Source organism: Schistocerca americana, chromosome X (genome assembly GCF_021461395.2).
Source record: "Schistocerca americana isolate TAMUIC-IGC-003095 chromosome X, iqSchAmer2.1, whole genome shotgun sequence".
Taxonomy (NCBI): Eukaryota; Metazoa; Arthropoda; class Insecta; order Orthoptera; family Acrididae; genus Schistocerca; species Schistocerca americana.
In genome coordinates, this window is record NC_060130.1 from 633817392 (window position 1) to 633843171 (window position 25780).

The 25780-nt window shown below is 39.7% G+C and overlaps 1 protein-coding gene across 2 annotated transcripts in view; it reads left to right on the forward strand.

The window, feature by feature from the left end:
* LOC124555847 (AP-3 complex subunit sigma-1) overlaps positions 1 to 25780 on the forward strand; it is a 115774-nt gene that overhangs the window by 54895 nt on the left and 35099 nt on the right. For both annotated transcript variants that reach the window (XM_047129912.1, XM_047129913.1), the window contains exon 2: positions 1064 to 1155. In XM_047129912.1, coding sequence (XP_046985868.1) covers positions 1064 to 1155 — 92 coding nt within the window. The remainder of the gene's footprint in view (positions 1 to 1063; positions 1156 to 25780) is intronic.

A 25780-nucleotide genomic window follows, 5' to 3' on the forward strand; every position in this document is an offset into this window, starting at 1 on the left:
CATAAGGCGCACAAAACCTTTGCTGCTGAACAATGGAAAAGTGGTTCTTGTCCTGTGAATCTAATTTTACAGGTTTCCAGGTGGAGGGAGTAGTTACAGAAAGCACTAGGGAAAGCATATAAAAACATCCGAAGTCCTATGAAGTGCATGACAGAGGGTACTTCCCATTGTACCGGTTATTATGGCTTTTTCCCATTCCAGTCACATATGGCATGCAGGAGGAATGATTGCTTAAATGCCTCTATACACAGTGCAGGTAGTCAAATTTGGTCTTTGTTATCCCTATGGAGATGATAAATAAGAGATTTTAGTGTGTTCCCAGATTAATCACTGAACATTGGTTCTTGAAAATTCGTAGGTAGGCTTTCAGGGGGTACTTTCTGTTTATCAAGTGTTTTGCCAGTTCAGTTCTTTGGGATGTCCGTGAGGCTCTCCCATGGGTCAAACAGATGTGTGACCATTTGTGCTGTGCCCTTTTTCGAACACCTTCAGTGTCTCTTGTTAGTTACACGGGCTCAATATTCTAGGTTGGGTCACAAAAGTGTTTCATAAGCTCCTTCGTAGACTGATTACATTTCCCTATGGACTGAAGCCACCTGCTATAGTCCACAGCTCGTGGTCATGCAGTAGCGTTCTCGCTTCCCGCGCCCGGGTTCCCGTGTTCGATTCCCGGCGGGGTCAAGGATTTTCTCTGCCTCGTGATGACTGGGTGTTGTGTGATGTCCTTAGGTTAGTTCTAGGGGACTGATGACCATAGATGTTAAGTCCCATAGTGCTCAGAGCCATTTGAACCATTTTGAACACCTGCTTTATCTATAACTGGGCCTGTGTAATCATTCCATTTCATACCCCAGCAAACTGCTCTATTCAGATATTTGTGTGAATTGATCAATTCCAGCTGTGGTTCATTGACAAAATGTAGATTTTTGTTTGTTTGCAAGGTAGTGATCATGTGCCCTCTGTTGCTTTTTTGTGTGCATTAAGCATATGATTGTTGGTCTTCTGTTATTCATAATTCTGCAAAAACTAAGTATAGTCTCTCATTTTAGATTATTTTTTACAGACAGAGGACATGCAGCAACAAATTATAAAGGAGACCTTCCAGTTGGTTTCTAAAAGAGACGATAATGTTTGCAACTTTTTGGAAGGTGGAAGGTATGTTATACAATATTCAAAATGAAGTGTTTAACTGTGCATGACATTGGTCCTAATTGTTTATATTTTGTATATTTATACATACCTCCTCTGCAAGCCACCATACAGTGCATTTCAGAAGGTACCTTGTACCACTATTAGTCATTCCCTTTCCTGTTCCACTTTCAAATGGAGCCAGGGAGAAACGGCTGTCTATATGCTACAGTACAGTCCCTAATTTCTATTATCTTGTCACCACTAAATGTGTGTTGTCAGCAGTAGAATCTACTGCAGTCAGCAGCAAATGCAGGTTCTCTAAATATTCTCAGTATTGTTTCCCAAAAAGTATGTCTTCCCACCAGGTATTCCAGTTTGACTTCATGAAACATCTCCGTTAATACACACTTGTTGATTGAGAACCTACTAGTAACAAATCTAGAAGCATGTATCTGAATTGTGTCAGTGTCCTTTAACCCAAGAGGTCACACTAGTGTTATTTATGTGATCTCCTTTACAGATGAGCTACAGTTTCCTAGAATTCTCCCAATAAACTAAAGTCGACCATTCGCCGTACCTACTGTTGACCTTATGTGCTTGTTCCATCACTTTGCAATGTTACACATAGATATGTAATCAATGTGACTATGTCAAGCAGTTCAGCACAGATATGGTTATCAATCATTTCAGGATTGTTTTTCCTACTCATCTTCATTAACTTACATTTTTCTCCATTTAAAGCAAGCTGGCATTCATCACACTAAATAAAAATTTCCTAAATCATCCTGTAACTACTGTCACTAAACAATGACACTTCTTGCCCTTACACTACAGCATCATGAGCAAACAGCCACAGCTTTCTGCTGACCCTATCCAATCAGATCATTTGTGTGTGTGTGTGTGTGTGTGTGTGTGTGTGTTAGAGAGAGGTAGGTAGGAGGTAGGTAGGTCGGTTGGTCGGTCCTATCACACTTGCCTGGGGCACTCCAGATGATACCCTTCTCTCTGAATAACACTTGCTGTGCGGGACAACAGACTGTGTTCTATTACTTGAGAAGTCTTTGAGCCACTTGCATATCTGGGAACTGTTCTGTATGCTCATACCTTCATTAACAGTGTGCAGTGGTGCACCATGTCAAACGCTTTCCAAAAATTTGTCAATATGGAAATTTATTGTATACAAACTTACGGTACACTCAAGAATTGTGCAGCAGGTTGATGTTAAGGCCATTGGCCTGTAATTTTGTGGGTCCATTCTTTTATCATTCTTATGTATAGGAGTCACTTGCACTTTTTTCCAGTCAGTTTGGGCTTTGCACTGGGCAAGATATTTGCAATAAATGCAAGCTAAATAAGGGACCAGTGCTGAATGTACTATCTGTAAAACTGAATTGGGGTTCCATCCAGAATTGGTGACATAATTGTGTTCAACTCTTCTAATTTCTTCTCAACTTCAGGGATGTCCTCGTCACAAGAGTCTGTGCAGTGGTAGATCAGTGGATTGTCTGTACGATATTGCATGAATGCGTTTTTCAACGTGAAATTTAAAACTCCATCTCTCCTTTTTCTGCCTTCTAAAGCCACACCAGGCTGGTTGAGGAGTGAGTGAATAGAAGCCTTCAATCCATTTAGTGATTTTATGTAGTACCAGAATTTTCTCAGGTTCTCGGCAAGATCTTTTGGTAAGGAATAACAGTGGAAGTTGTGTTCTTTGCCCATCAATCTGTTTATAGATGCATGAATTTCTATTAATTTTTGCCAGTCTATAGTTCCACATTCTTTTTTGAACTGAAAATGCAACAATCTTTGTGTCCTCAGCATTTTGTGAATTTTGTTATTCTTACATAGTGGGTCTTTTCTGTCCTTAATCCACTTATTAAGCATGTAATTCTCCAGAACGCTGTTTATAAACCGTTAAAATTTTGCTGTTAAGTCCTTTATGTCCATCATATTGGAACTAAATTATGCATATTCATTATCTAAGTGGGTTGATAACAACTGTTTATATGCTTTTTTTTAGCATAAAACCTCTACTAGCCATCTTGATTGATTCATTAGTTTTAGTGGGGGTGTCTTTATTGCAGTAAAAAAATCAATAATATCTAATGAGGTTATCAAGGGTCCCAAATATAAATTAATTTGCATGAAGTTATGTATCAGAGATGGGTCAAAGTAATTCGATGCTTTTGTAGACAGCATGTGTCAAGAACTTTAGTGGTAGAGTACTTCAGAGAGAACTTGTGAAATTTTGTGAATAAGTGTCCTGATCATGACCTTGTAATTGTGGGAGATTTCAGCTTGTCAGGTATACAATGGGAGAGCCATGTGATCAAAACTGCCACCAGAGACAGGGATTCAGTCGCCTAACAGGGGAAAGGCATCTGGACCAGATGATATATCTGTAAAATTCTAGACAGATTATGTGAAAGAACTTGCTCCTCTTCTGGCAGTATTCAGTTTGTCGTAGGTCATTGGAACAACAAAGGATACCCAGTGGCTGGAAAAAAGTACAGGTCATTCCTATTTTCAAGAAGGGTCATGCGACAGGTGCATATAATTATAGGCCTATGTTACTGTCGTCTGTCTGTTGTAGAATGATGGAACATGCCTTATGCTCATGTTTTATGACGCTTTTGGAGAAGAATGAAAGGCTTCCCCATAAAAATCAACTTGGATTCTGCGAATGGCGATATCGCTAAACTTTGCTCACTCTGTTCCTCCATCAGATCCACAACACAGTAGACTTCGGCATTCAGGTTGATGCCCTGATCCTCAACTTCTGGAAGGCATTTGATACGGTACTGCACTGCCATTTACTGGAGGGGGGGGGGGGGGGGGGGACACAATCTTGTTGAGTATAGAACCAGATTTGAGACTTTGCTGTTAACAGAACAAACTCAAAAGATCTAAAGGCGAGAAAAAACTCAAAAGACATAAAGGTAATTTCAGGAAAATCTCAGGGATGTATGATCAGACAATCACTGTTTACAGTATATGCAAATGATGTAGTAGAAAATGTCAGTAGCTCTGAAAGGATGTTCCCAGATGATGCAATTGTCTGTGAGAAGGTAGCAGCACCAGAAGACATTAGCGATATGTAGGAGGGCCTGCACAGGAATGATGAATGCGGGGACACACTGTTGACCCTAAACATAAATAAATGTAACTAATTGTACAACTACACTATTCATGACACGTTTCTGGAAACAGTATCTACTGTAAAATACCTAGGAGCAACAATCCAGAATGACATTAGGTGGAATGACCACATAAAAAAAATAGTAGGGAAAGCAGATGTCAGACTGAGATTCTAACACTACCACTGACCACCTTAAATGGAAATCGATGCTAACATTATACCTCTGCGAGGAATTTTTGAATATTTGACCATGAGATAACCTAATGGAAACAGAACAATCAGACTGAGAATCGTTTCAGAAACACTCCAGCAGAGTATAAACAATAGTAAACGGTGGGTCAAGAACAGACATTCTCCCAGCACAAAAGCAACCACTAGACGCTTTCCTTATATCTGTTCACAATAACCTAACTTTGCAGATAAATGTGCTACTGACTAGTAAGTCAGATAAACAGATGACCAATGAGACAGTAAACATCAACATGCCTCTCAACAACACGTACCTTAAATGAACTAGATGCAACAGTTTACAAAGCCAATTACCAGCACACATGAAACTAGTAGCAATACTGTACAGGAAAAAGCATGAAATGATTCTGAATTTAAATCAGGGGGTCTGTTAATGATCATACTCCGTTACTTCACTGCTTAGTACAGGGTATCTATGCCTGTGTATTAACCAGCTTGCATTAGAATAGAGAACACAGTAAATTGTTATTTCTTAAACTTGCATTGAAGCAACTAAACAGAATGAAAATCTAACTACACTGGCTGTGAAGGAGCCTTTGCATTGCTTCATTAACTAACTAGCCTAACACATAAGCACCTTTGAACTTTCGTGGTTTGAAGAACCATGCTCATTAACAAAACTACACCAGTATGCATGACAAATGGTAAGTATTCTTATCATTAATTATTAGTTCAGTAAAGCACAACAAACTATAACTCTTCAAATAGCAACTGTGCTTACAGTCTTTTGACCTACTCAAAATTATAACTGGCTGTGCAAATAACAACACAACAATATATTAAAGTTTAACCACTTTCTCATAATAAATTAGGGCACTCAGAATTAAATTTACTAGGATAGGATTCCTGTCCTGGTCTGTGATTTGGGATAGTCACAGGTGTAAGATAGAGTTTTTAGCAACACCACAATTATTATTAAAATCAACCAAATTTCACAAATACGTGGTCCACAATTTAGTGGAATGCTTTTGCCACTGCTGGTGCAATTTGCAGTGGCTACTAACCTGACGGCGATACAATCATAGCAATACTGTTGGCCTGTTACATGTCTTCTTGGTGTCGGAATTATACTTTAATAGGGCCAGAAACCATGCCATGATAGTGGTATCACCAAATGCAGCATCCAATGCCCATAAATACTGCCCTTAGATCTTCTGGCATCAAAATTCCAGGAATATGAGCCACAATGATCCGCTACTGCTAGCAAGGTGTTAACCACAGCTCTGCTCAGCCCAGGCTCCTTACCTGTCACATAGGACGAGGAAGCTACTTGTGTGCCAGCGACACCTTTTCCACTCTGTTAGGCTTCTTTCGTAACTGTGCAGCTTCCCCACATCTTTTACATTTAACCCTACATTCCCTAATTATGGACCAAGTCATTTATAGTACATTATATAACAATAATTTCATTAGTTATTTAAATCCACAAGCATAATTTAAACATCATCATTCAAAAGTTTCACATAACTGAAACATGTACACATAGTGAAAGAATTTCCATAACAGATGCAAAATTATACATAAGCAATATGACAATTGACAAAGAAATATTGATACAGATACAAAATAGGTCAAAATTAGGCGTTACAAGATCCATAGGAAGAATCTTAAGGAAATAGCATCCATGAAAGAAGTTACTTACAAAACATGTTTGTCTGACTCTTGAGTGTTGCTCTTCAGTCAGGGTCTCGTACCATATAGAATTCATAGAAGAGATAGAAAAGACCAGTGAACAGTGGCAAGTTTCATCATGGGCTCACTTATTCAGCATGAGAGTGTTACAGAGATGCTCAACAAAATCCAGTGACAGATGCTATGAGAGAAGTGTTCTGCATCGTGGAGAGGTTTACTATTGAAATTCCCAGAGAGTACATTCCAGGAGAGTCAGGCAACATATAGCTTCCTCCCAAATACCCACATCAAAAAAAAGTTTTGCATCACCTCGGTTCTGAGAGTTCCAGAGCCTGTACAGAAAATTGGAAAGAGATCAACATAAACATCATTTCCACTCTTTTTTATTGCTCATGAAAACCACACATTGCATGTTGTACCACCGTACAGAGAGACCTTCAGAGTTGGTGGTCCAGATTGCTGTACACACTAGTACCTCTAATACCCAGTAGCACGTCCTCTTGCATTGATGCATGCCTGAATTTGGCGTGACATACTATCCATAAGTTCATCAACGCAGTGTTGATCCAGATTGACCCACTCCTCAATCGTGCTTCGGTGTAGGTCCCTCAGTGTGGTTGGTGGGTCACGTCGTCCATAAACAGCACTTTTAAATCTATCCCAGGCATTTTCGATAGGGTTCATATCTGGAAAACATGCTGGCCACTCGAGTCGAGCAATGTCATTATCCTGAAGGATGTCATTCATGAGATGTGCACGATGGAGATGAATGCCTGGCCAATATGCTGCCGATATGGTTGCACTATTGGTCGGAGGATGGCATTCAGGTATCGTACAGCCATTATGCCGCCTTCCATGACCACCAGCGGTGTACATTGGCCACACATAATGCGACCCCAAAACAGTAGGGAACCTCCACCTTGCTGCACTCACTGGACAGTGTGTGTAAGGTGTTTAGCCTGACATGGTTGCTTCCAAATATGTCTCCGACAATTGTCTGGTTTAAGGCATATGTGACACTCATCAGTGAAGAGAATGTGATGCCAATTCTGAGCAGTCCATTCGACATGTTGTTGGGCCCATCTGTACTCGCTGCATGGTATCGTGGTTGCAAAGATGGACCTCACCAGGGAGTGAAGTTGCGCATCATGCAGCCTGTTGCGCACAGTTTGAGTCGTAACACGACGTCCTGTGGCTGCATGAAAAGCACTATTCAACATTGTGGCATTGCTGTCAGGGTTCATCCAAGCCATAATCGATAGGTAGCGGTCATCCACAGCAGTAGTAGCCCTTGGGTGGCCTGAGCGAGGCATGTCATCAACAGTTCTCTGTATCTCCTACTTTTCTGAACATCATCACTTTTTAACTCTTAGATGCCTGGACACTTCCATTGTTGAGAGCCCTTCCTGGCACAAAGTAACAATGTGGACACATTTTAACTGTGGTATTGACGGTCTAGACCTGGTTGAATTACCAATAACACAAGCTGTGTACCTCCTTCCTGGTGGAATGGCTGGAACTGATCGGCTGGTGGACCCCTCCATCTAGTAGGCGCTGCTCATGCATGATTGTTTATATATTTGGGCAGGTTCAGTGACATCTCTGAATAGTCAAAGGGACTGTGTGTGTGATACAATATGCACATTCAACGTCTATCTTCAGGAGTTCTGGTAACCAGGGTGATGCAAAACTTTTTTTGATGTGTGTATGTCTTGTGAACTGACCACAGTGAGAAAATTTGAGAAGTTGGAGTCAATACAGAGGTTTTCCAACAAATAGTCTTCTCATGTGCAATTTGTAAGTGGAAAAGGGAAGATGGGATCAGTTACCAGTTCCAGAAGTTCCTGCTCTGTCAGATGGTTGCCGGGTGTTGACGTAGGTTAAAAACCATTGTTGTTATGGTATCATTATCATTAATCCCTATCTCTGTATTTACATTACTGATAAGGGCAGACCTGTTTGTATATGATATGTCTAAAATATTTCCACTGCATATGGGTTGTTGAACTAGCTGTTAAAACAGTTTTCGGAAAAATGTGTTCAAAAATACTTCATGAGACTGTCTGCCTGTACCACCTGCAATCAATCCATAAACTTCCCAGTCTATACTCGTAATGTCAGAGTTACCCACAACTAGTATTGCATGATTGGAGTACTTTCTTTGACTGATTCTACAACTGTTACAGTTGAACTGGGTGGATGATAACATCATCTGAGTGTCATCTTGAGTTCACCTGGGCTGGTTAGTCACGTCCAGATAAACTGACTCAATTTCTATCTTGATAGATATAATATTTTTATTGATTGGCGACTCCATGTTGTCTTGTGCACTACGACCAGATAACAGGTATACTTGAAAAAAGAGACAGCATTGGTCGTATATTTTTTACTATTGCAAAATCAATATACAATATAGCACTGAAGATGGTCACTCAGTGACAGAAAATCGATTTTGCAATAGTAAAAAATATACGACCAATGCTGTCTCTTTTTTCAAGTATATAATATTTTTGTCGATGGCAGTGAACACTCCCCCTCTTGTAGTGTAATCTGTCTTTTTTCACATGCATTCCACACATCATTAAATGTTTTGGAGCTTTCTATTTTGGGTTTCATTCATCTCTCATTTCCGAATAAGATTTGAGCACCACAGTTTCCACGGAGGTTATTAAATTCAGGGCTTTATTGTGAAGGCTTTGGCACTGCACTGTTAAAATGTGCAGATTCAAAGTTTGTTTCCTTTTACGAGGATCTCAAACTATTGCCTAGACTAGAGAGAGAGAGAGAGAGAGAGAGAGAGAGAGAGAGAGAGAGGGGGGGGGGGCTGTGTTCTCTGTGTAGTTATGTATATTTTCATCAAAGCATCTGATTAGTATTATGTTTTAATAAACAGATCAGTTTGCGATGTGTTAGAGGTATTCTAGTCCATTGTGTGGAAAGGTGTCAGTTTGTGAAAGGAAGGTGAGGGTTGGTTTACTGGTGGTGTGTTAGGAACTTTTAATATTTCTCATTGCAGTGTTCATATTTGAGTTGTAACTAACAGCATTGTATAAAAAACCTATCTTGTGTTGTCTTTCATGCAGATTTAAATATGTAAGAGTTGGGTGTAAATATTTGCAGAAATGTAAAACAATTATTAACATGAGTGTCACAAGATCACTGAACCTGAAGCTGTTCTTGATTCTTAGAAGCTTGCATATTTAATGCACGTCTGAATTTTTGCCTCGTTTTGGAGCAGTGAAGCAAGTATTACTCGTAAGCCAAAGCATTATGACCACTGTTCACCACAATGTTGGGTGCTACCTCGTGGTGTTGCTTGCATGTGACACAGTAACAGATGGTGGATCACCCTAGCGAAGATACGTGTTACAAATAGGAAATCCATTGAGATCAGTGACTTTCACAAAGGACAGGTTATTGTTACGCAAAGCCTGTGAATCAGTATCTCAAAAACAGCGAAAGCTGGTTGAATGTTCATGTGCTACTGTCATGAGCATCTCTGAAAAGAGGTAGAAAGGCAGTGAATCTACCACAAGGCGCTAAATGGTTGGACGTCCATGACCCTACACAGAATGTGCAGTTTGGAAGCTTGTCTGCTCTGTAAACTAGGATGGATAGTGATTTGTCTTATTTCTGTCGAAAGAGTGCAGTGCTGGTGAATGCACAAGTGTTTTGGAGCACACCGTTCATCATACAGTGTTGAATGTGGAGCTTTGCAGCTGACCACCACCATATGTTCACGTTGACCCAACGACATCGTCAGTTACTATTGCAGTTGGCACAGGACCATTGGGATTCAGCCGTTGATCAATGGAAACCTGCCGGCTTTTTGGGGAATCACATTTTTGCTACACTAGGTTGATGGTAATCTCCACAAATGCCATAACTGAGGTGAACAGTGGATAGAAACGTGAAGTGTGTCATGGACACAGACTGGTGGGAACAATTTTATGCTATGGGAGACATTCTCCTGTGCTTAGGTGGGACCTGTGGTAGTAATCTAAGACACACTTACAGCTGTGAACCACCTGCATCTCATCATGCTTGGTGTCTCCCTTTATGACAGTGGCAGTAAAATTGTCCATGTCTCGGAGCCAGAACCGTGCAACAGTGGTTTGAGGAGCGTTATAGTGAATGCTGATTGATGTCTTAGCAACCAAATTCACTTGATGTAAATTCTCTGGAACCCATATGGGACACTACCGAGGACTGTCATCGCATACGCAGTTCAGTGGCCCTTTATTTACGCGAATTACATGATCTTTGTGTAGACATTTAATGCCACATACCTCCACAAACCTACCAACAAACTTTCGGATCCCTGATGTGCAGAATCGGTGATGTATTTTGTTCCAAAGATGGACAAACAAGCTATTAGGCAGGTTGTCATAATGTTTTAGCTCATCAGTGTAGTATTGTGAAAATTATTTTGTTCCAAAGGTGGACAAACGAGCTATAAAGCATATGGTCATAATTTTTGGGCTCATTAGTGTAGTACCAAGCAAGGTGGCACAGTGGTTAGCACACTGGACTCGCGTTTGGGAGGTTGACGGTTCAAACCCACGTCCGACCAACTTGATGCACGTTTCCCGTGGTTTCCATAAATCGCTTGCGGAATATGCTGGAATGGTTTCTGTGAAAGAGCACAGCCAACTTCCTTCCCCATACTTCCGAAATCTCATGGGACTGATGACCTCGGTGTTTGGTCCCTTCCCCCAAATCAATCAACCAGCCAACATCGTCAGTGTCGTATTGTGAAGATAACATAAACAACACCTCTGACAGGCAAGTTTTGTAAAGATCATGACAGTAGAGTTAGGGAGAGCATTTCCTAAATTATTATGTTTTCGTACCATCCATTAATGGCTTATACTGAATACAGATACAAGTACATCAGGTATTCAGGTATTCTCCACTGTACACAGTACTGTATCCTTCAGAGTAAAAATGAATTGTATTTTTTTTTAGAAATTGTAATATGCTTTTTCTGCTATAGTGTAAGCAATTTACAAAAAAAAGGAAAGAAATCGGGAAAATTTGTTGGACTTGGTAGCAGAATTTACAGTTCCAGGACTCTTTTGTAGTGGAGGAAAGCAGTGCAGTGGAAACAGATGTCTGTTTTTTTGTGGCCGATGATATGGCCGTTAGATCTCTGGAGTGACACACAGTGTTGGCCTGTCACTTTAGTTTTTGACTATTATCCTTATTTATAGGGAGAATCTTCTCCATTTTGGCATTGCTACTACCTGTTGGAGGTTGAATGTGGAAGAAAATTACAAATAACAAGCTGAAGAATATTTCCTTGCGTGAAAAAAAGAAAGCCTCTTCATAGTCACAAAACCTTTACGTAGAAGCTTCCTGACCTCATTTGGAAATAAACCATCTAAAACCAACTTGATGATGACTGAAACTGATTTTTCATTCGTTTAAATCCAATTATGAACACTACTGTTCAGGTTTTGCAATTTGCTTTTAAAACCTCATTAGAAAATTACTTCTGCCTATTTATGCGTTGTACTTTCATATAATGGCAAATAATACCCAAGCATAAGCCCTATATGCAAATGATGAATAGGTGCTAAAGTAATAATGGTGACTTCCAAGGTGGATTTTATCACTACTTTACTGTGCAGAGAATAGTTGTTGAATTGGTACTTGTTAGTGTTGTCTATTTTGTGGATTTGGATAATGAAGGTTAATTCATTAAATCATCTGGTTGCTGTTTTCTAGGTTAATTTGAACTGATGATTCTCGGTCTATCACTCACAAAGTATGCTGTTTGTAGACAACATGCATTCACAAAGCAGCACTGGTAATCCAATTAAATCACTATAACTCTGAAAACTCTGACTTTGCTACGTTTTTTTCTTCTTACATTCTGATGCAGAGGTTTGGCCTACACAGTACGATTGTGCCAATTGACTAGATTGGGCATGTAGAAAATCAGTGAGAGAATATCATCTATGTTCAGTAGAACTAGGCTGTTCTTGCACATCAATAGTTCAGTAATTTACACTCATGGTCATAAATTAAGGATAATTGCAGAATGTGGTGCCACATAACGGGACACTCACAAAACTGGCGCTAATAGCATAGGCACATAGGGAACACACACAACACAGATCTATAAGTCCACGGTATTGATGATAAGTTCAGAAAACCATTCCGAAGCACATGTGCTACAAAACGCCACTGTTTCCTGTGCTTGTACCCCAACATCAATATGGGATATGACCACCATGTGCACGTACACAGGCTGCACAACGGGTGGCATACTCTGGATCAGGTGGTCGAGCAGCTGCTGGGGTGTAGCCTCCCATTCTTGCACCAGTGCATGTTGGAGCTCCTGAAGTGTCATAGGGGTTTGAAGATGTGCAGTGATACGTCGACCCAGGGGTTTGAAGATGTGCAGCGATACGTCGACCGAGAGCATCCCAGACATGCTTGATGGGGTTTAGGTCTGAACAGGCAGGCCACTCAATTAGCCTGATAGCTTCTGCTTCAAGGAACTCCTCCATCATGGCAGCTCTGTGGGGCCGTGTGTTATCATCCATCAGGAGGAAGGTGGGACCCATTGCATCCCTGAAAAGGCAGACGTACTGGTGCAAAATGACATCCTGATACACCTGACCTGTTACAGTTCCTCTGTAAAAGACATGCAGGGGTGTACATGCACCAATCATAATCCCACCCCACACCATCAAACCATGACCACCATACAGGTCCCTTTCAAGGACATTAAGGGGTTGATATCTGGTTCCTGTTTCACGGGAAATGAGAGCCCGGCGAGAATCACTGTTCAGACTATACCTGGACTCGTCCGTGAACATAACCTGGGACCACTGTTCCAGTGACCATGTACTGTGGCTTTATGTGCTCTCCTGTGACCACGGGTCAGTGGAACGCACCTTGTAGGGCTCTGGGTGAATAAACCATGTCTGTTCAGTCGTCTCCAGACTGTGTGTCTGGAGACAACTGTTCCAGTGGCTGCGGTAAGGTCCCGAGCATGGCTACCTGCAGTACTCTGTGGCCGTCTGCGGGCACTGATGGTGAGAAATTGGTCTCCTTGTGGTGTTGTACACTGTGGACACCCCGTATTGTAGTGCCTGGACCCGTTTCCTGTCTGTTGGAATTGATGCCATAATCTTGAGATCACACTTTGTGGCACACGGAGGGCCCGTGCTACGACTTGCTGTGTTTGACCAGCCTCCTGTCACTCTAGTATTCTACCCCTCATAACATCATCAATATGTGTTCTTTGAGCCATTTTCAACACACAAGCCTGTCTGAAAACGTCTGCACGCTTACTCGCTGCTCCGTACTCTGACATGCACCACCACACCTCTGCATATGTGGACTGCTGTCAGCGCCACCGTGCGATGACTGCAGGTCAAATGCACCGCATGGTCATACCCTGAGGTGATTTAAACCCACAAACTGCCCACCAGAGTGTTGTTTCACCATGTATCAGTATTATCCTTAATTTATGAGCATGAGTGTATGTAACAAACTGTTTGTTGCTATGAAATTTTTCATGTTTCAAAGAATTTATTCATAGGTTTTATCTCTAATCTGTGCTTTTGGCTGTTGCCACCTTTTTTAAAATATAAAAGAAATTGTGTAAAGCTTTGACACCTACACATAGGTGCCTCTGTATACTTGTTCCAACTTGTGGCTTAGTGTCCATACAGGATTTAGCGTCTCCACCCCTCAGGTCAGAAACTGTAGTGGCAGTGTGAACATTGTATGCAGTAGTGTGCCACTGTGAGAACTGTCGGAGCCCCTACTAATATGCAGCCATGCTTGCAATCTCTTAATAAAATTCATATCACTATTTTGAATTAAGCATTCAATGAAAATTTAACAGAGCTTTAAAACTGACGTGAATGTAAATGTCCAATTTAATTTGTGATACATAATGTACTTTCCAACTCATCAGTGGAAAAGTTACCAACCATACAATGTTGTTGCTTGAATTGTGGAAAGATGAAGCTGTTGCTCAGTTTTTACATCTCCTGTTGGTGGGTGTGTAAGAACTGACAATACATTGTCACATGACAGAATGATTGATATGTTTCGGTATGTTGCTATAATGAAACTAGAGAGATCTGGCCATGAGGAGTTAGATGTAAATCTTGCATCATGCCAGTATTAGTTTTACTGATGGAACAGTCAGCAGGTTTTAACAACCAATGTACCAGTCAAAATGTTTTTTCTGTTTCAGTTGGTTTTTTAAACAGCTGTCTGACACTAGTCTCTGCCAGATCAGTTATGTGTATGTTTTCACTCAGTCTCCATGTTTGAGTAGTTTCATTTACGTACTACTTCAGCCCTTTCAACTACATATGAACTATAACCAGGGTTGCCAACTTTTTTAGAGACAAATAACGTATGTCATTTCAAGAAAATGTAAATAAAAGTGCATTTCTAAAAGTCAAGTATTTTCAAAATGTATGTATTTATGTATTTAAATACAAATTTTTTGTAGTTCTGATATTATATATCAATTTCGGCTGGCTATATAACTTTACTAACTGGCACTACATCATACATCTATGTTTAAGTAAATAAACAGCTACTTTTTAAATTTAAATTTGTTGTTGCTCTGTCTTGCTTTTAAAGCATATAGTATACAATTTTTTAAAAATTGTTGGTGACTTAATCACTTGATATTGAAGCACATACTGTCACTTGTCGGAAGTATTTTTTCTCAAAAAATGTTTGTTATCTGTCGTTAACTTTCTTCAAATTTCATTAAGTAATGTAGTTTCAGAATATGAATCATCCTTTAAGATACTGTATATCAAATTGAATTTATTTCGAACATCACTTTTTATCCCGACATATGATTTCTCCTATTCCCACACTACTGAGTGTTTTGACAGTTTTATCCAGACAGAAAGCTCACTGTAAACAAACACACTATTCAGAAATGTGGACAAAAAAGTGAACTAAAAGCTAGTTATTGGCACAAGATAAAAAGCAAATATCTGAATGACAATAACAGTGACAACAAGCGATAATAGAGGGAAATGAATGACACCAAAACAATCAATTTTCCACTCAGAATTGAATGCACCTGGGGTCAGGCGAGTCGAATTGTTGCCCCTAGGATTCCTGAGGGGTGCCAGTTTTGTTGTGGACTGTTTATATTAAACAGTGTTTGTTAGAGACGGAATGAACTGTGAAACTGAAATACCAATATGTGCAAGCTTACTTTTTCATACCTGTGAATTACTATACCAGCCACTTTTCACAGGCTGTGAAATGTAAACACGTTTGTATGCTTGTGTGTAATTTGTACTTACATAGTCAGTGACATAATTTTCTGTACAAAATATTTGCCTCCCAGACAAATGAGTGAGGGAATGAGTGTTTAAGGGCTATATTAAAATGATTTTTAATTTATGGAGACCATTTTCAGTAAAATGTAATGTAAACTGTCACTAAAATTTGGCAGTGTTACTTTCTTCTTCATGTGCCCTTAAGGGAACTTTCTCACTCGACCTTGTATCCCAATGATACATCAGCTAGATTAGTTGTGTGTTAACTGCATCTGAAGCAAGTTAATCAAGTCACATGTTAATAAGGACTGAGCTATTGAATCAGTGTGCAAAACTGCAATGGATGGTATCAGTTATTTTCATTCAATTGTTCCCATAGACTGGTTTTGCTCAAAACAATGAATGAATAATTCAATGAATATGTAAAATTGCAACTGAGTGAGTTGGTTGTTCCCATCAATGACCAGTTCATATTTTCTGTGGTTTTCCAAAATAATTGCGAGTGATTTTTTAACAGAATACAGAAAATTCCTACCCCATACTTGTTTGACTGGGGTAGGGCTTAGTGTATAATATCCTCAGTATTAAATTATAAACAGACTGACTAAATCACTTACATACTTCCTTCATAATACCATTGTGGTAATTTTTATTGCAAAGTGCACAGCTTTCATAGTGAACCACAGGAGCTTGTTATTGGTTTTTACTTTTTTTAAATGCTGTATCTTTTGTCATCTCTTGCAATTAAGGACAGATATTCTCTCTTTCTTTTAAGTGACAAGCTTAAATGCCTGTTCTTGACAACTGAGAGAAATTCCAGTAAGATTATGGTTAATTTTTTTGTTCAGACAAATCTCTGTACCATTGAAAGAAAATGAGAAAACACGCCACGAGATATGCGCAAAGAAATGACAATGGCAGCAACAAAATAACTACTACAATCATAATCGTGTAACTTAAGAATTTGTGTAATTTTTGCCTTAATAATGGAAGGAAGAAAAGAAGTTGTGGCTGTGTTACTGGTGGGAACTAGCATGGCATTTACATAAAATTATCTGGGGGGAAAATTCCAAATCATGGCTGGATCAATTACATAAAATACACTTTTATCCTTTTTGCATTAACAGTCTCTCATACTTCATGGTTCCTTATAGTGAGTTAGAATCACCATGACTTAATCATGCAGACGTGAAGTCCTCATATGTGGACAGTATATTCTACTGTTGTATTATTTTCAGTTTATGATGTTCCCGTAATGTGAATATGGAGGTATGAAGCATTCCTGCAGAGAATTAGACTCTGTTGAAAGAAAATTCTACAACTTGTATTTAAGAGTGCATAATGTCAACAACAGCATTCAGTTCTTAAAGCTTTGTGCATTATAAGTGCCACATTTGTTGAGTTCTGGCAAAAAGAAAATGCGAAGTCACGTCTCTTGTAAATGTTTGGACCGTTGTACAGGGTGTGAAACTGAATTTTTGCACTGATTTATTTTCTGTTAATGAGACATCGATCTTCCACATCACATTAGAAATAGACCAGCTGTAAAATAAATGATGGCAGTCAGCTACCCTGTGCCAAAAACTAGGAAGATGATTTCGTGTGTCAAAAAAATGGCTAGTGTTTTCTGAATTGCAAAAGAGATTGGCAGAGAGAAGGGTGCAACAGTAACTGTGGAATACCCACAAAGTCTTCTGCAACAACTGAATGAAAAAAATATGAGAGAAAGGATCAGTGAAAAAATATGTGAGAGGTGGCCCAAGTTGAGAAAGGGGGAAAAAACACTGTTTCTTCAGAAAGATACATCTCTCGGCATAGGTACTCCAGAAATTTCCTACTAAGATTTGAAGAACAAATTTTTATTACGTCCACTGTATTTGCCACATTTCTGGATGTAAAGAAATTAGTGAGTTTGAAAGCAATTTTAGTACAATAAAATACACTGCTGGCTATTAAAATAACACGGAGAAGGCAGCATGCAATAAATGTCAAATTAGTATGAAACATGCTAAATAGCATGATCGAATATGCAAGTGAGAATCATTTCAGTGTAGCTGCTCAGAATAGCTAGGAGTATTGCCATTTATGTTGTGGATACAAGCAAAGATTACTCAGTGGGTTTCTAATTCAGAAGTCACATTTGAATGTTGTTTGTTTGTGAGGAGATTATGTTAGGCCTTGTGTGATAAGCAGGAAATACCTACCAGTATATGTCAGAATTTGACAGCAGTAGGATCCTGGCCTGTCAAAACTCTGGTTTATCATTCCTTGATTGTGCTGCTCACATTGGTTGGGATCCCATGAGTGTCATGCAGATATGGAAACAATGGGTGCAGGAGCCTGGAATAAGCCGGTTCGAATCCTGGTGGTGGAAAAAAATTTTCAGTGCCAGTAATTGGTCAGCAAGGGAGGGGAGGTGGTGGTGTAAGGTTTCTGATCACCGGACTTTCTGCCAATGTCCTGATTTAAATACCAAACCTCACCACAGTGTCTCATGGAGTGAGGGCATGGACACTGTTGATGGTGATCCGTATGTCGGATGGTAACTTTAAGCTTGGCAGCCCCCTTGGTGCTATTCACAAGGAGTAGGCAGTGGGTTTCTCTCCCTCTGCCTCTGCCTCTGCCTCTGCCTCTGCCTCTCCCTCTGCCTCTCTCTCTCTCTCTCTCTCTCTCTCTCTCTCTCTCTCTCTCTCTCTCTCCTATCATCATCATCATCATCAAACACAAAGTTGACACACACACACACACACACACAGGACGTACATTTAGTATTACAAATACTGTAATGGAGCATGTTGTAAATAAATACACAAAAATGGGTTCAGGAGTGCCATACTCCATTCCATGTGGGCTCTTACAAGGGTACCTCCCCATCACACCCCCCTCAGATTTAGTTATAAGTTGGCACAGTGGATAGGCCTTGAAAAACTGAACACAGATCAATGGAGAAAACAGGAAGAAGTTGTGTGGAACTATGAAAAAAAAATAAGCAAAACATACAAACTGAGTAGTCCATGCACAAGATAGGCAACATCAAGGACAATATGAGCTCAGGGGCGCTGTGGTCCCGTGGTTAGTGTGAGCAGCTGTGGAACAAGAGGTCCTTGGTTCAAGTCTTCCCTCAAGTGAAAAGTTTTATTTTTTATTTTCAGACAATTATCAAAGTTCAGGCACTCACACATAATCAACTTTGCTCTCCAAAATTCCAGGACATTTTCAGATTTGTGTGGACATATGGAGGATTTGACGGTCTACACACGGAAAAATTTGAAAACGTTAAAAACATATGTTTTGACAGAGCACAGGGAAAAAATGTGCGATTGTGAAACTGTTGCATTCATTTGTTGCAGTTTATGTGACAAACTCTTATGTTTTCATCACTTTTTTGCGAGTGATTATCACATCCACAAGAAAACCTAAATTGGGCAAGGTAGAAGAATCTTTTTACCCATTCGCCAAGTGTACAAGTTAGGTGGGTCGACAACATACTCCTGTAATGTGACGCAAATGCCGTCACCAGTGTCGTATAGAATATATCAGACGGGTTTTCCTGTGGAGGAATCGGTTGACCTATGACCTTGCGAGCAAATGTTTTCAGTTCCCATTGGAGAGGCACGTCCTTCCGTCTATTAATCGCACGGTTTTGTGGTGCGGTCGCAAAACACAGACACTAAACTTATTACAGTGAACAGAGACGTCAATGAACAAATGGACAGATCATAACTTCGCGAAAATAAAGAAAGTAAACTTTTCACTCGAGGGAAGACTTGAACCAAGGACCTCTCGTTCCACAGCTGCTCATATTAACCACGGGAACAAGGCGCTCCTGAGCTCACATTGTCCTTAATGTTGCCTATCTTGTCCATGGACTACTCAGTTTGTTTATTTTGCTTATTTTTTTTCATAGTACCACACAACTTCTTCCTGTTTTCTCGATTGATCTGTGTTCAGTTTTTCAAGGCCTATCCACTGTGCCAACTGATAACTAAATCTGAGGGGGGTGCGATGGGGAGGTTCCCTTGTTAGTACCCAGCAGGACTAGTGACAATGCAGGCAACATATTGTTTGCTGTTGTGACAAAATAAAACACCTACAGCCGTCCTTATGATTTTATTTTATTTCGTTGTAACCAGTTTCAACACTTCAATGTGTTATCTTCGGGCTGTTGTTGTTGCAGTACGGGTTGGCATGATTACTATATATATACTATCAACTGCCAACTGCCAGTTGGGTGTTAATAGTTGGAGTGCTGGCACATTATGTGCGTATCCAGTAATGCTGGTGACTGAGTTTGTTTATATATATATATATATATATATATATATATATATATATATATATATATAAAAAAAACAAAGATGAGGTGACTTACCGAACAAAAGCGCTGGCAGGTCAATAGATACACAAACAAACACAAACACACACACAAAATTCAAGCTTTCGCAACAAACTGTTGCCTCATCAGGAAAGAGGGAAGGAGAGGGGAAGACGAAAGGAAGTGGGTTTTAAGGGAGAGGGTAAGGAGTCATTCCAATCCCGGGAGCGGAAAGACTTACCTTAGGGGGAAAAAAGGACAGGTATACACTAGCACACACGCACATATCCCTAGTGTGTGCTAGTGTATACCTGTCCTTTTTTCCCCCTAAGGTAAGTCTTTCCGCTACCGGGATTGGAATGGCTTCTTACCCTCTCCCTTAAAACCCACTTCCTTTCGTCTTCCCCTCTCCTTCCCTCTTTCCTGATGAGGCAACAGTTTGTTGCGAAAGCTTGAATTTTGTGTGTATGTTTGTGATTGTTTGTGTATCTATCGACCTGCCAGCGCTTTTGTTCGGTAAGTCACCTCATCTTTGTTTTTATATATAGTTTTTAAATTACAACGATGTGCATAAAGGTTAGGTGGTTGTGTTGCCGCCAAAACACTTTAAAGGACGGAGAAATTCGGGAAAATTTCGAAAAAACTGCGTGTAGTATATTAAATGGAGTGGTATTGTGGTGGCAGATTATGAAAATGAGGCTAACAATTGTCTGACGAAGAAATAATGGCGTTAAAACCTGTGGGAAGCGGCTAAAAATGATCAGTGATGTGGGAAAAACGGAAATGGAAATAAAGCGAAAGTTATTAGAACTGGCCGAAATGGTTGTTTAAAAGGTGAAAGGAGCATTGTGTGCTAGTGTATACCTGTCCTTTTTTCCCCCTAAGGTAAGTCTTTCCGCTCCCGGGATTGGAATGACTCCTTACCCTCTCCCTTAAAACCCACTTCCTTTCGTCTTCCCCTCTCCTTCCCTCTTTCCTGATGAGGCAACAGTTTGTTGCAAAAGCTTGAATTTTGTGTGTATGTTTGTGTTTGTTTGTGTATCTATCGACCTGCCAGCGCTTTTGTTCGGTAAGTCACCTCATCTTTGTTTTTATATATAATTTTTCCCACGTGGAATGTTTCCTTCCATTATATATATATATATATATATATATATGGATCATATTAACCTGTACCACATCAACAACACCCTGAATATAAACACATTGAAGCATTGAAACTGGTTGCAATGAAATAAAATAAAATCACAAGAAAAATATCCTGCTCTTGCAGGATATTTTTCCGGTTGCAGCAATGTCAGAGATTCGATGTTTTATCAGATTCCTGATATTTATGGTACACTTGTGAAATGGTCATATGGGAAAATCCCCACATCATCACTGCCTCGGAGATGCTGTGTCCCATAGCTCGTGTGCTGACTACAACACCACGTTTTAACGGACGTAAATCTTGATAACCTGCCATTGTAGCAGCAGTAACCTATCTAACAACAATGCCAGACACTTGTCTTATATAGGCGTTGCCGACTGCAGCACAAGCTGCCTGTTTACATATCTCTGTACATGAATACGCATGCATATACCATTTTCTTTGGCACTTCAATGTAGATATGTAACACATTGCCAATCAGGATGCTAAGAAATTGGTGTGTGTGTGTTTTTGGTCAGGGTAGTGTGGCTATGTTGCTGGTAACAGAGAAGCTTGCGTGGTGTATGGGTGTCACAGCATGAGTCCATATAAGTGGTGCAGTCAGTGCTGTTGGAGGTTACAATGATTGATTATCTCATATGCTGTTCCTGCGTTACTCTGCCTAAGGAATGGGTCTTAGTTTCTTGTTGCATTTCTTTGCAAAGGCTAGATGCTGGTTTACACAACAGTGGATTGTATTAGTGCCTCCTAGAATTACGTGCTAGTTTCTTATCCTACATATCTGGTTTGGTCTCATTTATTGGTCAGAGTTCCACGGAGTTTCCTAGTTAAAAATATACCAGTTTGTTATTTCAAGCACCTGGACTATGAGTTCGAGAGGCCTACTTCCTAACTGGGAATTAGTGTCTGTCAGCTCTATCCCTGATCTGCTTGCGGGGTGCTGTGGACGTGATAATTTGGCCTAAATTTGTGACCAAACTCAGTGTACCCAGTATTATTTCCTATCAACATCAAGGATTGAAAGTAGGCAAAGTTGAAAAGTGTTGTGGGTGTTATTATGAACAGTATTGTAATCATTAAGCATCTGCAAGAAATGGTGAATATATGCCTTCCATGAGAGATTCCCATCCAACTTCAGTCTAAGTTGCCTTCTGCTTCACTAATTGGTCTAAAGTTTTCAAATAGAATTATTATTCTAAAAGTAAAAGTAAGTGTGTGTGTGTGTGTGTGTGTGTGTGTGTGTGTGTGTGTGTGTGTGTGTGTGAGAGAGAGAGAGAGAGAGAGAGAGAGAGAGAGAGAGATTGCATGGCAGCTTATTAGCTGCGAACCAAGACTTGCTTCTTTTCTCTGAGCATGATTTGCTATATTATTCAGTTGTAGATTTGATTTTGTAAATTTAAACCAAAGACATATATATTCTCCAAATACCTAGCAGTTGCCTACAGTAAGGCAATATCATTTGCTGTGTTGGGGTACTGAATATAGCTTTTGATTGTGCTGTATGCCTTAGCAGAATCATACTTTATTGTATGTGAGATGTGAGATTTTGATGCCTTATGCTATCCACATTAGTTCACTGTCAGTAATGGGATCATGTTTCTTGTACCTGATTGGAAAACAGGTTTTGTAAGATGTAATAACTTTATTTGAATACATTGTATATGTTGCTCAATCCTTGTGCATCATGCTTCTCTTATCACCTTTTGTTCAGCAAAAGTTGAATAAATATTTCTACTTCAAGTGAGTTACTGATTATAAATTTTCTGCATTATGCATACTCCTTAGATCTGTCTTAATACCACGCAACATCAAGACCAGTTTCTCGGTGTCTGATATCCCATTAGGAAGTGCTCTCTAACAATTCTGTCCCCTAATGAGACATCAATGAAAGACTTATAATCACACGTAGAAAACATATTGCAATAATTTTTGGTTCCTTTTAATTGTTCTAGTTGGGGGACTCAACACTGATAATGTAACACTGTTTATAGCAAATTTTTAGTCTGTCTGCCCTTCAGATAAATGTTTACAGTCTGTGGTCTTTGTTGAAGTTTACTCAGGTCTGGTTAATATCTGGGTGAAATTTGTTGATCAGCAGTCTGCTGTTGAACTACAACAAGCATTGTTACATGTGTTTTGAGATTCTACTGTAAGTAAACTGGAAAGATTAGATATGTTCAGTCCTACAGTGACAAGTCTTCGTTGGCCTCACTAGTAACTGTGTGAATGACAGCAGATCTGTCTGATTTATGAAGATATAGAGTATCAGGAAAACGTCAGTATGTGGTGAGGTGAGACGTGAATAATTTTAGCTTGTGCTACGTGATAATGGCAAGTTTTCTGTAATTTTTGCTCAGATTACATCTGGGAGCCAGGGTAATTTTACAAAGACCTTGGCAATTTCCTTACCTAGTGTTCTCTTATGTAAGTGATCTATTTGTAATGCATCAGTAAAGAGCATAGATACATAAACCTTAGGGAGGTGGAAGGTATGATTAGATTCAGTGCCGAGGACAGTGAAATGACAGTAGTTTATTACAACAGCTGTAAGTTGTTTTACACATGTTGTGTGTAGCATAGCTATTTTTTTTCAGCATCATTGGATAGAAATGTCTCGTCAGTGATAAATTTCCACTTGTTGAATGGTTTCATTTAAATGTGAAACCATGTTACAGAAACGTATTGTATCATTTAACTATGTCTTCAATGGGAGTTTTTAAAACATCAGTGCTTCATGGTGTAGTATTAAAGATTGATGAATAATATAAACGATGACGACATGAGAGCTGCAACTGATGATGTTACTTGTACAGGGTGCGCAAATTAAAGTGGCCCGGACAAGAGTTCAAGGTTACAAAGAAACACAGCAGAGGAAAGGAAATACAGTACTATCCTGACCATAGTAGATGTTGAAAGTGACAACATTCCTCACTTTGCACTTTTGGGCCCTTGTCAGCAAGTTGCTGAAGGCAGATCGAAGCTGGAATTGCTGCAGTCTCATCCGAAATGTTCTGCTGCAGTTCTTGAAGAGTGTGACTGTTGTTGCAATTCACCTTAGACTTGAAGGCTTCCCACACAAAGTAATTGCACACTGATAGATCAGGTGATCCGGGTGTCCTGCTAGGACTGCGACCAGACTGACATCTGCTAACAAACCTATTAGACGTGAAGACTGTGTAAATGTCCTCCAAAGTTCAGCTGGCTGTATGGGCAGTTGCTCCATCCTCTTGGAAGTAACTGTAGGTCTTATCTTCTTTCATTAATGCTACCATCAGTGGTTTCAAAATGAATACATTCACATCCAATCATATCCACTCATTGAGGCCAGCATTAAAAAATTTTGTCTCATTACTCCAGATTGATGACAAATTAGTGGAAGTGTTCTTGCAATTTTCAGTACTTCAGATGGTGAAACTTACTATAGCTACATGGTAATGTTCCAAACTAGTCTAATTTATTAAAGGCAACTACTTAGAGGCAGGAAGAGAAAGCTGACTTCAACTAGAAGTGAATAGCAGGGAAATATAAAGTCTAGATCAGAATATTTATCACAAGGATATGCTAGTGACAAATGGTGGTGCCATACTTATTGCTATAAAGAACCCTATAATATCTAGTGATATTCCAAATAAGAGAGATTCTGGGTGATGGTAAGCATCAGTGGTGAGTCAAGCTTGATAATCTGATGTTGTTTTTAGACTGTCTGCTTCATGAGCTGTAGTGGAAGAACACTTCACATAAAACTTAAAAGAATAACACTTGTGAATTACCTACTCATGCTGTTGTAATAAGGCAAGGTATCGTCTTATCAGCTAGAGAGAGAGACAGAGTGAGTGTCGCACGATTAAAAAAGGTGCGAGGAACAGTGATGTGCGAAAGATTTCGTGAACATCTTTTCAATAATCACACCAGTGACTACCAGTATTGAAAGGAATACTAAGAGTGATAGGAAAAATTATTGCTTAGTAAGTGTGGCAGGAAGCTCATTTCAGGTTGTTTGAAGAGTCAACACCATTCATCGCTGGATAGGTTATTCAAAAATTTTGTACAACATGCTTTAGAAATCTGTATACTGGAAAAGATTGAAAGATTGTGAGGGTTGGAGGAGACTGACTGTTGTCCATTAGCTGTATTAGAAAGTTACTACAGAAGAAGGGGGAACTTTATCACATATTTAAGTGAAGTCAAACCTTCATCAACAAACAAAAGCTCAGATAAGTCGAAATCAACATAAGAAGCATTAAGTGATTTCAAAAATAAAACTTTGTTAACAGCTGTTGCAAACAACCCAAGAATGATTTTGTCATACATGTTGTTGTTGTTGTTGTTGTTGTTGTTGTCTTCGGTCCAGAGACTGGTTTGATGCAGCTCTCCATGCTGCTCTATCCTGTGCAAGCTTCTTCATCTCCCAGTACCTACTGCAACCTACATCCTTCTGAATCTGCTTAGTGTATTCATCTCTTGGTCTCCCTCTATGATTTTTACCCTCCACCCTGCCCTCCAATGCTAAATTTGTGATCCCTTGAGGTCTCTGAACATGTCCTACCGATCGGTCCCTTCTTCTTGTCAAGTTGTGCCATAAACTCCTCTTCTCCCCAATCCTATTCAGTACCTCCTCATTAGTTATGTGATCTACCCATGTAATCTCCAGCATTCTTCTGTAGCACCACATTTCGAAAGCTTCTATTCTCTTCTTGTCCAAACTATTTATCGTCCATGTTTCACTTCCATACATGGCTACGCTCCATACAAATACTTTCAGAAACGACTTCCTGACACTTAAATCTATACTCGATGTTAACAAATTTCTCTTCTTTAGGAACGCTTTCCTTGCCATTTCCAGTCTACATTCTATGTCCTCTCTACTTTGACCATCATCA